Source organism: Sus scrofa, chromosome 13 (assembly GCF_000003025.6).
Source record: "Sus scrofa isolate TJ Tabasco breed Duroc chromosome 13, Sscrofa11.1, whole genome shotgun sequence".
Lineage (NCBI taxonomy): Eukaryota > Metazoa > Chordata > Mammalia > Artiodactyla > Suidae > Sus > Sus scrofa.
In genome coordinates this window covers 36,906,967-36,923,022 of record NC_010455.5, presented here as the reverse complement: position 1 = coordinate 36,923,022, position 16,056 = coordinate 36,906,967, and the positions used below count along the sequence as shown (strand labels likewise).

Here is a 16,056-nt window from a genome sequence, read left to right as displayed (position 1 = left end):
GGAGCCAGGTCTTCAGTATAGAGGAGAAGTCAGAAGCACGTGAATTTAATGAGCCCCCACAGCTGTTTTTAATGGGGACCTGATCACTTGAGGGCAGTCGGGGGAGTGGAGGGACATGGCCTCAAAGACTTAATTAAAAGCTATGAAAGAGGAATGACACATGGAAAGAGTCTGCTGAAAGGATGGAGAGGGGCCTGGCTTTTCCATTTAAAACTATGTCAACTGGTTGCCTGAAGCCAAAACTTAGAGTCAAAGTGGGAAATGGATGATAATTTCAAAGTGCAAAATGAGGACATTTGAGCATTGGATCAAGCTCATTCAGCAATGCAGTAAATTCCATGCTTAATTTTCAAAGTATGTGAACATTTAAAATGATACTTGAATGGGGGTTCATCCTGATGGCTGCTAGAGGAGATCATTAGTAATGAGGAAGGCATCCTACCATGTGTGCTTACAGTGCCCAGGGGAAACTGTCATTGCCATCTAAGATTTTAGGTTCAGGTGAGCCACTACTCTAGGGGAAGTTCGTGTCTGCAAACATTTTTGTTTGATAGTTAACATTTATTGAGCACTTATTATTCCCCAGGAGCTATGCCACACACTTTTCATATTATATTCTCATTCATATTCACCATTACTCTGTGAGGTAGTTGTTTCAACCCTGAGTACATAATTGAGGAAACTAAGGCACAGAGAGGTTCAGCTTATTACTGTCCAAGACACAGTTATAAGCTATTCTAACTCCAGAGCCTACGCCTTCAACCACTATGCTAGACCACCTGTGAAATCAGTACTGACCAAATAACGTATATTGCATGTTTCTAAGTCTAGGTGGGAATCCATTTCTACTTATTTTTATATATAAGAACGTACAGAGGCAGTGTAGGTTGTGAAAAGATGACTGCCTCTGGCTTTTTTCATCAAATTGCTTAACCATAGCGGTTGCACCATTTGGGTGTCCTCATCCAACATCGAAGTCGTAAACCCTATGGTTGATAAGAACTCTAGAATAGGATTGCACTGTTATCCCTAGGGGAACTTGTTCTGCTGATCAAGAGTTTGGATCAAAAAGTGATATTTATTATTATTTTGACTGGTTTGTCTAGATTGAAATCACTTGGAGGTTTTTTTGTTCTCCAAGGTTACCCCAACCGAAATTGCTAACCCATGTTGAAGTTTTTGTTTTATTCATCTCTCCAACCAACCAGTTAGTAACCAATTAACCAGTCAATTACCCAGAACATCATTCATCCCACCTGCCAATCAACCATCTATCCCATCACCCAATTAACCAACCAACTGTCCTCAGTTCTACCGTTAACTTGGGATTAGTAATTGTACCAGTAAAAGGCTTCACTTGGGGCCCTGTGACACTTATTAATCTATGTTATTGTTGAGCTGCATTGTGCTGAGCACTCCAGTATGACAATGCCTCAGAGACACAGGAGAGGTTTAAATACACTTGACTATTCTATGAACTGCATCCCCAAACTTACTGAAATGGTATTTGTGGATCATCAAGCATCACAGGATTCTCTTTCCTCAGGGAGAACTATTTTTGATTTGATGGCCAGAAAAAGTTGGGCTTTTGCTGAAAAGTTGATTGATTGGCTTTTACTTTTTGGATAGTGACTCATACAGCAATTATGATTTTTTTTTTTAACTGGCAGAGAGATCATTGAGGACTGAGCCTTCTGTGTTTTAGCTGCCTCCTGGACTCCCTTTTATATTTCTCTGTTTTTCCTTCACCTACATTTTGGAAATACACTTCTAATCTATGTTTTCTGTGTTGAAATTATGTTTGGTTAGGATTTCTTTGATCCCTATGGTAAACGGAAGGAAGATAAATATGTGATCATTTATAAGTTCCAGTGTAGGTATTGACTAGCAGTTTGGCTGACTCAGAGAGAGAAAGGCCATCTGAGCCAAAGTGAAAGGCCACTGCACATCTGCTCAACTCAAAATGTGGGGCAGAGGGTACATGGAGTCGAATGCTGTAAAAATTTAAATCTGATGGACAGACTTAGGGCAGTGGTCCATCTTTTTTCTTCTGTTGCTTCTGTGTGGGATTCAAATTCCTCCTCCCAAGATGAGAGAGGGAGAGAGATAAGGAGAAAGAAGGGAGGGAAAGGGAGTTGTTGGAGGGAGGCACTAAGCTAGAATGCAACATTCTGAGTTTTCAACTCCTAGTTTTTTTGGCTTGTTTCTACATGAAATTAGGTCATTTAATTTCTCTGATCCTCAGTTTCCCCCTCTGCAAAATGGGATATTCACTGTATGCAATGCACTAGGTGGTTACGAGGATGAAAAGAGATATTATACGGGAAAAAAACTTTGAGAGTTGTAAGCTTCAAATGGCAGTAATTTGTATCATTTTCTATAAAATGCCAAAATCCTAATAGTGTTGTTCATAGGACATTTAAGTCACATTTCTCCAGCTCTAATAAATGATCAAATTGGGGGAAGAAAGAAAGAAAGAAAAAAAAAAAAAAGAAAGCAAATACCCTTGGGATTTTGGAGAAGACCTGGCTCTGTGAGATATTCTCCCTGTGGAAAAGCACCCTCTCTCATCACCCCCCTCCCACTCCTTGCCCAGGGAAGACAGAGGGCCAGGAGGCTGACTTACCTCATCATCGCAGCTGATAGAGCATTTGCCATCCAGAGAGGCACACTGTGGGGTGGTGGGAAAACAAGAAGAAATGTACTACTTGGATATGGTGCCATTTAGTTACTCAAGGACAGGCTATCAAAGCCCTAGCCTGTTTGGCAAATACAAATTTCATCCAAAGGGAATGTTCCAGGATGAATCTGCCTGCCCTTCCTAGGATAAGTACCAGCTCCAAAGAGTAATATAAAAGACAACTTAGGGGGCAACCTGGCTCTTTTTCCTTTTAACTTACGTTGTCTATTTTATATTTCATTCAATAGTTACAACTTTTTACGACCTCAAATCTTTGAGTGACAATAAATATAATTACATATTTATTTATTTTATTTTTCTCTATTTATTTAATTTTAAATTATTACCTACTGACTTTCTGTTAAAACTGCCATCTGTGTTTTGCTATATGGTTTCCTCAAGTATATTCATTTAAGCCATGACATACCACTGCAACATTTAGAATTGGACAGATGGAGGCGACTTAATACGTTGCCATTTCTGCTGAATTACTGAACAAATACCACTGAGATTACTTAGGACAGAATGCCTAGTACAAGATACTCCCAGATTATCCAAGACAGAGAAGCCCTCTGGCCAAAGAAGGCAGTTGCAGCATGCTTAGTCTAGCCTAGTGACACCAAAGCCTTCAAAAATTCAGTAAAGAGATTCACAAATAAATAAATGGGCATCACAAGATTAGAAAAATATCACTATGAAAAATCACCATAGTCCCTGAGACGTGGAAGAAAAACGTCTTCTTTTAGAAGGTCACCATTTTGATCTCACAATTAAAACTGCTTGCGGGAGCAAATCCCCTGCTTTCCCAGCATGTGGTGTCTAACACGCTGTCAGCCTTTTATTTTGTAGTGAAATGAAAGGTAACCTGAGCAGCCAGCAGTTCACTTGACAAACATTCATCGGAAATCTGGCACTTTCAGGCTCCGGGTACCCGAATGTGAACACCTGTATAATAACAGTGTTGCTAATGCTTCAACATGTTGATTATAACTTACCTGTCTGCTGGCAGTCCAGAACTTCCTTTGGAAAAATTCAAGTTTCATCTGAATGCCTACAGCTGGGACAAATTATAAATAAAACAAGGCATTAGAGATCTCTTTACACAATTATTTAAGATCATCATTGAAAATTATCTGTCATGGCAAGACGCTTATGTAAGCACATCACATGAAAACACTTAACTAAATTTACAGTGAAGCATACAACTAAGACACTATCTTTCAGGTAAGAAATTCTCAAGGTTACCTGGACTCATAGAACTCTTGACAGAACAAACTGAGCACGGTGCAGATGGCTCTTTGAAAAGATGTTACCTTAGTTTTTCTAAAATTCTTACTCTTGTGCTACCCCCCTGCCTAGCACAGCTGAAAAAGGAATGGAAATAAAAAAGATATTCAGAAGATCACGGTTTCTTCAGAGTTCTTCAGAATTCCTGTTTCTGTTATTACTGCATGAACTTGCATGCCTAAAATGCGAACTCTGCATTTTTTTTTTTTTTTTTTTGGTCTTTTTAGGGCTACACTCATGGCTATGGAAGTTCCCAGGCTAGCAGTTCAATCAGAGCTGCAGCTGCTGGCCTACACCACAGCCACAACAACATGGGATCTGAGTTGTATCTCTAACCTATACTACAGCTCACCGCAAACACCAGATCCCTAAGCCACTAAGTGAAGCCAGGGATCGAACCTGCGTCCTCATGGATACTAGCTGGGTTTGTTACCACTGAGCCACAATGGGAACTCCTGCATGTATTTTTGAGATATAAATTTTGAAAAGTACTTGTCATGAGACTAGTGTCTGGATGTGAGTCACTTTGCCATGATGTGATTAGTTTAACGGGTGCCCGTGTCCACACCTCAATGATCTTCTCTCCCCAGGAATTCTGGTAGGATGATAAAGTTCTTTGCTTATCTGTGGAAAGCTCCCTAAAGCAACAGTGAATGCTACTTCCAGTGAGAGGAATATACAGAAATGGAAGAGGTTAAGAAAGTGACTTGAAACTTTGGGAAGTAGAATTGGGTGGAACCTCAGAACTATGCAGTGAACAAGGTAACAATATTTCTCTCCATGAAGTCAAAACAAAGTAACTCTTAAAGCCATTTTAGAAAGTGCTCAAGTCAGAGCAAAAAACTCATCAGATGGTAAAAAGCTTTAGAGGAGATGGAAAGAAAGACTCAGACTCTGTGCTGGAAACATGCACTCCTCAAGGAACACCATTTGCCCCAGGGCAGTTTTGCGAACTTTAGCCCAATGCACATACCTTCCCCAATTTTTGCCATATAGGTATACCACAAGTATTGTTATTTATTTTTTCACACTTTTTTTCTTTTACTTAATTGCCTATAGTAATTTCAACCTAGGTAATAATACCTAGCAAAAGCAATATGCAATTACCAAAAAAAAAAAAAAAAAAAGTTCACTCATATACTTTTATCTTGCATGCCCTTGTTTTATATGCTCCCCCACAACCTCCCCCTCTTGGCTAAAGATTGCCGTACTGCCTTCAGGAACTTGGAGATTCAAGAAGGTCTTGGGTTGTTACTCTTATAACTACAAGTGTATTTCTACATCCTAAACAAATTTTTGAAGCAAAGCCTGAGAGTCAAAGTAAACTTGGATATGTATATGGAAAGGCTCACCCTTCATCTCTGTATTTAGAATGTCAGACTCTAGGAAAAGACTCTAGCTAAACATGGATGCAACATGCAGAATGGAGGTCTCTGAAATGCACCATTTCAGCACTCTGGGTTCATCCTGCTTTGTCCTAAGTGTCTTCATCCTCTGAACCATAAGCTCAGCAACATGTTCTTGCCCCCACACTGGATCCCTGCTTCCATCAAGGTGCCAAGCACATAGATGAACCATTGGTAAATGCTTGCTTTTTTAGAAAACCTGTTCAGGTGACAGTATGGTCAATAGATAGATGGAAAGAGAGAAAGAGAAAGAGAGAAAGAAAAGAAAAGAAAAGAAAAGAAAAGAAAAGAAAAGAAAAAAAGAAAAGAAAGAGGGAGGGAGGGAGGAGGAAGGGAGGATGGAAGGAAGGAAGGAAGAAAGGAAGGAAAGAAGAGAGTAATATCAGTGTGAATTATAATCATACCCAAATAAAGGGATTTTTTTTCATGGCAGTTCTCAACATATTAGAACCATCTGGGGAACTTCAGGAAAAATTCTGATGCCTGATGCCTTCTCCCTCCGCACCAAGACCATTTAAGTCAGAATTTCTGAGAGTGGAGTCTAGGCATGAGGATGTTTAAAAAGCACCCCAGGTGATCTGAATGTGCTGCTTCACAGGCCTTGCTACAGAGAGTAAGTTGGCTATAGAGGACCTACTATGACACGGACCATGTGGTCAGACTATACATGAGCTGCTCTTCCTAGCCCTGGAAAAAAATTTCAGAGAATAACTGAAGGAAGCTGATTTTGGAGCCTAAGTGCTGTTCACGGCAGTTTCAAATTAATCTTGTCTTCTAAAATGCCTGATGAGCCCGCATTCCTCCTGGAGATGAGCCAACCAAGGAAGCTGTAGACTAGGGTGCTAGCTGGGCTTTTGCTCAGATCCAGCAGCAGCAAAGGTGAGAGTCTGCTCTGGACTTAAGAAGGGTCTTGGATCTCTGGTTCTACCAAAGACATGGAGGGACAGCAGAAACCTCACAATTGTTGTGACATTCAATCCCAGGCCTTAAGAGGAGGGAGGAAAATGAGTTCCTCTCTCTCCCTTTGTGTGTGTCTCTGCAGGCCAAGGTCAATAGCCATGGCAGGCTTTGAGACCCAACAAGATAGAAGTAGAGGATTCCCTGAAAGAACCACCCCATGGTGACCTCTCCAGGGCATTTTTGTCCCAGCAACCCAGAGCTGTCCTGGCCCACCCATCAACTACTGAGTTCCCCCATCAGTGACCCGTGCCCTTTCTGAGCACCCCTCCCACTCTCTGATGGAGGCCCCATTTTCACCTCTCTAATGAAGCTAGCTGCTCCCTCCTGAGTGTTTATCCATCTCACATACTTGCAGCCTGCTATCATCTGCCCCTTTTGGTCTGTACCCCAGCTCCTCAGAGTGCTTTAATCTTTTCTTATGAGTCAGTCCCTCCGTCCCATTAATCATGCAGGCTGCTTCTCTCTGATCTCCCTCCAGCAGGCTGCATCCTCTCCCTGGTCCTGATGCCCTAAACTAGACACTGCTTCCCTCACTCCTCACTCACTCCCTGTCTGGGCCATGAGTTGATGCCAAAGGGCTCCCAGACAGTTTTGACTGTAATGGATCTACTCAGTTTTGCCCTGGCTGTGTTTTGGCTGCCCATGCTCCCTCCAGCAACTCTGGCCCATGGTTTCCCCACATCCAGGTTTGTAGTATGTTCATCTACAAATTAACATACTCTCGCTGACTAAGAGATTCACAGGCCCATTAGTGGGTCAACTTCATGACCACTTGTTCACTGGTTTTTTCTGTGCTGAGCCCTAAGCTGAGTAGTTAGGTGAATGAGACCACATGCTCCCACAGAGTCTAGTTAGAGGTAGCCGTGTATTGGTAAACGTAATAGTGGAGACTTAAACTGAGAACTGTGGGACACAGGATGGGGCAGTCTGGGCCTGGAGGCATTGGCAAGAGCTTTGTGAAAGGCGTGGGGATCAACTCATAGGAAAATTAAGAACAGTGGAAAGATGAGAATCAAGTGCAAAAAACTCACAGGCAAAGGGATGGAACCTTCTAAAGGACCATACTATCTTCTGAGGCTTGAAAGAATGGGAGTAGGGGATATGGTTGTGCAGGTTGAGGCCAAATGGCGGGAGGCTTAAATGTCGGGCCAACGCAGCTGGAGAGTATCTTCTAGGCCAGGAGTTGGTCCAAGGGCCAAATCCAGCCTCTTTCTGTCAATAAAGTTTTAATGGAACATAGGTACCCTCGTTTGTTTACACACGGTCTGGTATAGCTACAACGTTTGGTAGATGCAAGAGACGATGAATGGCCAACAAATTCTAAAATACATACTGTTATGCCCTTTAGAGAAAAAGTTTTCTGACACTTGCTTTATGATCTGCAGAACCATTTAATATCTTTAAGTAGAGAAGTGGAAGGACCTTACATCTGTATTTTAGAACAATCTTCAATGAAGGCCTTAAACAGGAAGTACCAGGGAAATGGGCAGGACAGTAGGAGACAGGAGAATGAGACGTGTTAGGCAGCCACAGCTCTTGGTGCATTTGGCCAATTATCTCTTAAGCACAAAATTATTTAAAGTAAGGTAAAACAAACAAAACACACACAAAAAAAAACCTTCAAAAAACAATAAAAATTTTTCTCCACAGGCAGAATACTTAAGGGCATCCTATGGCCAATTCTACTCAGAAAAATAAATATGAGCTTTCACAAACAGAAATTTAGCTTTGGCTTGCTATTTTCCCTTGTTTTGTTCCAGTTTTTTTTTTTCTTTTTTTAACTTTTATCAGAAAAAATCATCATTACTTCTGCGAGCCCCACTCTCTTCCCCCCAACCCCACACATCCCAAATGGAACCTGCGATATTTGTCATGCCCGTCTATTTTGTTCTTTCAACAACATTTCAAGCCATAACAGCATATTCTGATTTAAGTCAGTCTTGCTAATTTAATAAGGGAAACAAGGACTGAAAATGCTTTAGCGAAACCCAAGTCCCAAAGAGAATGCAGAAAATTAAAACACCATTCCTGGGGTTTGAAATTTTTTAGACAGTCCAGGAAATCATCAACATATTTCTCCTGGAGTACACGGTGCTCCTCACTTCCATTTGATTACAAGGCACCACAAGGACGGAGACAGAGTCTCTTTTCCACAGCTGCATCTGGTGGTTCCTTACTCATCTCCCGGGGGCAGAACAGACCCAGAAACAAGTATACCTCGGGCATTTTCCCAACAGGCCAACTGTGTGATCCTCCTAGGACAATACCCTAAGATACCAGGATGGTTTCTGGAAACCAGCAGTACAGCAAAATCATCGTTATGAGAATCACCATCCCAAAGAGCCCCAGAGCCTTCACATGAAATATTTATGCATCTGAAACACTGACATCCTAGAATTTGGTTTGAATTAGTCAGGGTATTGTTCCTTGTTGCTCACCTCAATATTCTAAGAGGGCCTGAGGACAGATTTTTAGCTCAGCAATACAGACCACAGAGCTTTCGTGAAGTATCTTCCTTCCAGGCTTCCTCTTTCCCCAACTTTCTAACTTCCTTCCTACCTATTTTCTCTATCCTGTGTTTATCAGAAATATACGTGCTAGGTGGGGAGCATATTGAAATGAAGCCATGAGGGATGCAACAGGCAGGGGTGGAGGCCTGGGGAAGGCACTCTAATCACTGAAGAGAGGATGGCAGTTTAGGATGCTCAGAGTTGATGGAGCATCAGATCATCATCCAAGCACCAAAATATACAGCTACTTCCTTTGCAGAATGTCAGTGATTAGTGCACTAGAGTTGGGACAGACCTCAAGTGCTCCAGTCCTATGTTGTCCAAATTGGTGGCCACTAGCCATATGTGTTTTATTTAAATTAAAATGAAATGAAATTAATAATTTAGTTCCTGGGTTGGACTAGTCTCATTTTAAGGGCTCAATAGGCTAGTGGCTACTGTACTGAACCAAAGAGAACTAGAACATTTTTAGTATTTTCATCATTGCAGAGAGGTCTTTTGCACAGTGGTCACTGATAACAGGAGGGAACACAGAGAGGAACTGAAGAGTGGTGTTTCTTAAAGATCAAACATAACATTCCCCACAGACCTGTCTATGCTCTCCACTCCTTGGAGGTAGAAGAAAGGAAGATGACTTAGGTATGAAGGATCTAGAGCAGACAGACCTTCCCGTGTGAGAAGACCTGGATTTACAAGAGGAAGTTGGTAATTAGTTTGAGAGAAACCCAAAGAAATCAATGCAATATGCTCAATGTGGCTACCACCTCCAAGGTTTATTTATTTTGCTTTATAAAATTTGAGAATACAAATTACATTTCCAGTGCTATTATATTCAAATGCATTCAAGATGAAATCATGCATGCATCTCATATCAGGTTAATAGACATGCATTCAAGTGTAATCTGAGACTTGCCAAAGAACAATGTTACATGTAAAATTAGAAATAAAATAACTTTTTCATATTGTATTCATTTAGAAATAATTTTCTGTGGGCTTGGCCTCAACTTGCAACATACCCCAAGGAGCACAAATCCGGTTTGTAAAATAGGGCTCACCATGCCTGGCACGCAAGCTCACACAAACACCCCTATCTCCATTTGCCCAGTCCTCCAACCATGTGATGGATTTACAACACATAGAGAGCTCATCCAGCAGACAAAAAAACAGTCCTGCCACCATCAACAAATTATAACTAGGAACATTCTTACCAAGAGCACTGGTTGTCAACCCTGTTTCTAAGACAGATGAGTATCCTTGGGTACCTTACTTCTCTGTCTCCACAAGTCACATTGGCTCTAGCTTCTGAAAAGGATTTTGTGGGATGAGGATAAATAATACAAAATAAAATGATGTGTATCAGAACACTCTAAAGACTTGACGGTGTTGTCAATATTCACGTGATGATTTCTTCCTAGTTTTTAATCCTTTATTCTTATGTTTCACCACCAAGTACATTTCTCATGCCAAGGTACTGAGACTGAACAGAAAATTCACTCATAATAAATCCATATTGTCCACTGTTAGCGAGGCAATGTTGGTGGGTAGACACTTTATGAAATCACGATACTTTAGAAGAGGGGAAAAGGCAAAATGAAGCAGGAAATGCAAGGCAGTGATTCTCTTTCAGCCGAAAGCTTGAAATGGATTTGTGCCCTTCAGGATTAGTGAAAGGTGTGCTCCACTATGCAAACCCTATCACCTGCCCCTTTTGGAATTTTGATTATTCACACACACTTAGGACACAGCCAGACGTGTAGGTGTACAGAATCCAAGAGGATTACTGTTCCCAATATCGTCACTGTCAGCTCCATGGGCTCATCAGCAAGGCTACCTGGCTGCAAAGGGTCTCAACTGATTGTTGACTGCTGGTAGCATGGGGACAATTATTTCATATCAGGGCTCAGGCAGAAAAACAGATCTCAGAGCTCCCTTGGGCTAGCTTGGCCCACAAACAGGAGTGTTTTCTTCTAATGGATTCCAATCCCTTGGTAGGGATATGGTAGAAAACTGTATCCTTATTAGAAAAAAATAAAACTATAATAAGTTAATAAACAAAACACGTGCTAACAAGGATTTCCTTTGCATTTCAGCACTTAGGAGTGAAACAAGTTTTCTTAAAACCCAAATTCTGCAAATAAATGCTGGCCATACATTTTCTCAACCAGAAAATGAGCTCTTTACTGGTCATATTACTCAAGCAGGGTAGCGGCTCTTTTCACACGGCTGGGTAAATATCCCCCACCTTGTCCTCAGTCCTCCTCTGACACAGTCTCTGAATTTTCATTCCTTTGTGCCCAACAGCGATGATTGCTAGAGTGACAGTAACAAGGCCTGGCACATTTGGATTACAACTTGCCTTAATTAATGGTCAACTATAATAGCTGTTAGCCAAACCACATTTGTTTAAATGTTTTCTTCTGTTTGTTTTCAAAATAGTTAATTGCGAGTAGAACTAACAATGAATCTGAATGTCACTTTTTTGGAATATTTCATGATTAACTGGGGGTTTGGAAAAAGGCCACTGTCCTGGAGTGTTGAAGAAAAGAACTCTAACCTTCCTTACATCAAATATAAGCCCATTCCAGGGGTCTGTTAATGTCCAGGATAAATGACTTACCACATGAATAACAATTTAAAACTGTAATGTGAATTATGACATAACTCATCTGTTAAATATTTCATGTGAAGATTTTAATGAATTGCATGATGGAATGTTGGACAAAAAAGACAACTGAAATCCTGGGACTAATTTGGGCGAAACTGAGAACAGAGTATACTCGCCGAGATGAGGGGGAAGAAAAGGCAGCTGCATTTCTGTCCCCCTGGGTGTCAGACTGGCAAGTCCAAAGGCTTTCTTAAAAGATTATAAGAGAGGGAGAATGATCAGCAACAACCTTTTGAAAAATATTTAGATCAAAGCCATATTTGTTTATTAAAATCTTGGTAAAGCCTGAACATTAATCTCCAAGGTATGGTATTATTTCAGAAATTAGGGGGGAAAAACATTCTCACAGCAGCAGCCACACCTCAAATGTTAGCCTATGTTGGTGAAGAAAAACAATGACAAAAGGGGAGGAGGTATTTTAAATATAACCCCCTAACTGACAGCATATTTCACTTCTGAAGTATTCCCTGTGGAACTGGGGTGGGGGTGTAATCTTTCTTATGCAGGCTTTTAAGTATCAAAGAGCTACATGATATATGTCTGTGGTGAGGGAGAGGGAGGGGAAACAGGGCTCATTATCACTCGACTGACAACGTGATAGCAGAAGATTTTCTTTGAAGACTCAGAGCTGCAGAGGACTGTTTTAATCTAGAACCATCCCCACCCACTGTCTATGACTGGCTTCTGGGAATGTGTGTAGGGAAGCCTGATCCATTTGCCTACACATTTCTTTTGTAATCACTTTGTTTCTGTCCTGTCAGAGCTTCTTGGGAGCAGTCACCTTTGGTAAAGTATAATAAATGACAATTATGAATGTTTCCTCCATTTAGATTCTGATTACTTGACAGAATCGATGTTGAAAAGAATTAGCAGGGCCATGGAATGGAATAATAATTTTCTTTTCACCCCTGAGGTAATCTGGAAGCATTTTTCCAGACTTCATGTGAAGAAACCTATATTCCCTCAGCTTTCTAAGGCCACTGGAGCTGGCATCGAATTGTTTTTGTCAGATCATTTTATGCTCACAAAACGCTTCCAATAATATTATTTCAATGAGGTTTTCTAGCCAATACATTTTTAGAGTCAATTCCCATCTTTTCAACCTTTCAGAATAAAACATTTAAGCCTCAGGCTTCATTGTATTTTAATCAGGGTTACACAAATCAATGTCCATTAAGAAAATTATAAGCTTCCAAATTATAGCTCCCCAGTTAATAATTTCTTATTAGGTCACCACCTAATAACAGTTACCAAAGAGATTATAACAAAATCAAGGGTCAGATTTCCAAACATTTCAAAACTCATAATATAATGGTCACATGTATTTGCCAAACACCTCTGAGCTGGATGTTGATGACTATATTTTAAAGCAAGGCAGCACTAAAGTATCCACATGGGAATGTAAATTTGTGTAGCCACTATGGAAAATAGTATGGAGGTTCCTTTAAAAAAACTAAAAATAGAACTACTATATGATACAGTAATTCCACTCCTGGGTATATATTTGGAAAAAAAATGAAAACACAAATTCAGAACGATACAGCACTATTTACGATGGTCAAGACACAGAAACAACTCAAGTGCCCATCTACAGAAGATTGGTTTATGAAGCTGTGGTAGAGACACACACACACACACACACACACACAAAATGGGTTATTGCTCAGCCATAAAAAAGAATGAAATATTGCTATTTGCAGCAACATGGATGGACCTAGAGATTATCATGCTAAGTGAGTCAGACAGGGAAACACAAATGTTATATCACTTACATATGAAATCTAAAAAATAATATAAATGAATCTAGGTACAAAATAGAAACAGACTCATAGACAAAGAAAACAAATTTATGGTTACCAAAGGGGAAATGGAGGGAGGGGAGGGATAAAATAGGAGTATGGGATTAACTAAAAATAGATAAGAAACAGGATTTACAATATTACACAGGGAACTAATATTCAATATCTTATAATAACCTATAAATGAAAAGAATCTGAAATATATTAATATATTATATAACTATATATTATATAATATGTACATATATACATATATATATATAACCAAATCATTTTGATGTACACTTGAAACAATATTGAATTAATAAATCAACTATACATTAAATTCACATGGACAGTTAACAGAGCTGGAAGGAGGTATCCAGTTACTCTGATTCTCCAGCTTATGTTCCAGGGCACAAAAAAGGAAGGAGACTTGTCCAAGCACATCCAACTCATCTTAGGGAGCCTGAATCCATTCCAGACCTCCCAAAACTCAGATCCTTTCAAGACTGGCTGGGAACTGGGGCGAATGAGAGACCACCTGAGCTGGTGTCAAGGGAGCGGTTCAGCTCAGTTCAGCTGATGCCTTATGGGAATATCTTCTGGACACTGCAAGTTATTCTGACGCTGCAGGAGAAGCTGGAAATCTAGATTTAATATTCAGACAATTTGTTGAAAAATTTGTAGAATTCCAATAGAGTTGCCAGATAAAATATTTCTGATTTGCTAAATCTGGCAACCCTACACTGCAGGTCACATGGCAAATCTCAGGCAATGACCTGGCGTGATCTTAAGAGTGCTGAGATAGCTTATGATCTGCTGCTAAATATCAGGACTAAAAACCAAGCCTGCCTCCATCAGCATGACTTGCATGATTTTATAATTCAGTCCAGAAAATTCTTGCCCAGAAAGATTAGGAATATAAACCAGTAAAAATATTTCATGATTTACTTTATAATGTTTTTAGAAATGTCCCCCAAATCAACTTATCCAAACAAACTGATAGAACAATAGAGGGCTCACTTATGAAACAACTCTTGATTTATTAAAACTCAAGAGGTTTCTCATTCTTGGAGTTCCTGTCATGGCGCAGTGGTTAATGAATCTGACTAGGAACCATGAGGTTGTGGGTTCGGTCCCTGCCCTTGCTCAGTGGGTTAACAATCCGGCGTTGCCGTGAGCTGTGGTGTAGGTTGCAGATGCGGCTTGGATCCCGTGTTGCTGTGGCCCTGGTGTAGGCCAGTGGCTACAGCTCTGATTCAACCCCTAGCCTGAGAACCTCCATATGCTGTGGGAGCGGTCCAAAGAAATAGCAAAAAGACAAAAAAAAAAAAAAAAAAAAAAAGAAGTTTCTCATTCTTAAAGTAACCCAGTCCCAATCAGATCCCCACACTGAGAGACCCACCCAGATCCCAGAACCCTATCAACATCTACCCAATCCCTTTCTGGGATATTGCTGAGACCCTGTCAGGGTGATGTTCTCCCTCCCTGAGATAAGGAATAAACCTGACTTGGCTTGGTTTACAGAATCTTTATCAAAAGATTCTTATCAACAATCAAAATGGCTTTATTTATCTTCAAAGCATTAATCAATATTTGGTATTAAATTATATTATGTATTATTCATTGTGTTTTATTCCCATCTGGCTAAAAGTAAGCTCCTTGAGGGCAGAAGCTATTTGTTTACACCTGTATTCCCTGCACTGAGAGAAGTACCTAACTCAGGTAGGCATCTATGAAACAGGTCAAAGGAATGACCAAGAAATTGGATCCTGTGCGGATGGTGATGTCAACTATTCTTAGACAGATTTATCTTGCAAGAGACCTACTGTCGCCATCGAGGGATCTTGGGCTCTGTCCCAAAGGAAATGAAGAGCCACAGAAAATTTCTCAGAAAGGGATGGATGTGAGATGTGAACAGATCGTGCTTTGGCAATATCTGCAGGTGAAGATGGTGGGCTGCATGGTTTGTGTGAGAGGGGCTGCTTTTGATTTGGGGGCATTCATCCAACCAGGTGAGAGATGATGGACTTCTATCCAGTGGGGCGGGTGGGGCACCAAGGATTGGATGATGAAGCTAGTCCTGTTTCTAATCCTTCCTGATTGAGTGAAGCCTGGAACCCTGGGTTTTTCCATTTGCACATCAATCTCATCTGCATCTTGCCAGATACTATCTACCTTCTCAACCTCAAGGGTCTGTCATTTTAACTTAGTAAATTTCAGTATGTTTTTATTTTGCTTGGAAATGAATTATTTCATGAAACATGTTTCTTTGTTCACTAGGCATTTCTTAGAATTACAATTCTCTGGAGATAAAATTAGGGAAGTATTCAATAAAGAGGGAAGACTTCTAGGATGAATAGGAATTCATGAGGAATAGTGAAGAGGGAGGGTGGAAATAGCATTTTAGGCTACATGCAAAATCCCAAACTGAGAATAAGCTTGAAGTGTCTGATAACTACAAGACCATCTGCATGGCCAGTGCAAATGGTTAAGGTGAAATCCCGTAAACTTTTTCGGACATCAACCAGGACCTAATAACAAGGAGGTTCAAACAAAATCTTGTGATCATTCCAGGGATAGCTCCCCAGAAGTAGAATTGCCCTCTTTGTGGTGGGTTAACAAAAGCATCATCCCAATCTCTATCCAGTGTCTCTATTTCATTTGACAAGGAAAAGACAACAGAAACAACCAAGGAAAGACCATGTGCTTATGAAGGTGCTCAGGCAGGAAGGCAGCCTGGAAAGGCAAGACCAGCACACTATTT

General features: G+C 40.5%; 1 protein-coding gene across 4 annotated transcripts in view; it reads right to left on the bottom strand.

The window, feature by feature from the left end:
* The window catches only part of CACNA2D3 (calcium voltage-gated channel auxiliary subunit alpha2delta 3), an 802,825-nt gene that overhangs the window by 102,097 nt on the left and 684,672 nt on the right, over nucleotides 1-16,056 (bottom strand). For all 4 annotated transcript variants that reach the window (XM_021068973.1, XM_021068975.1, XM_021068974.1 and 1 more), the window contains 2 exons: nucleotides 3,676-3,737; nucleotides 2,627-2,671 (listed from right to left, as the gene is read on the bottom strand). In XM_021068973.1, the coding sequence (XP_020924632.1) occupies nucleotides 2,627-2,671; nucleotides 3,676-3,737 (107 nt within the window). The remainder of the gene's footprint in view (nucleotides 1-2,626; nucleotides 2,672-3,675; nucleotides 3,738-16,056) is intronic.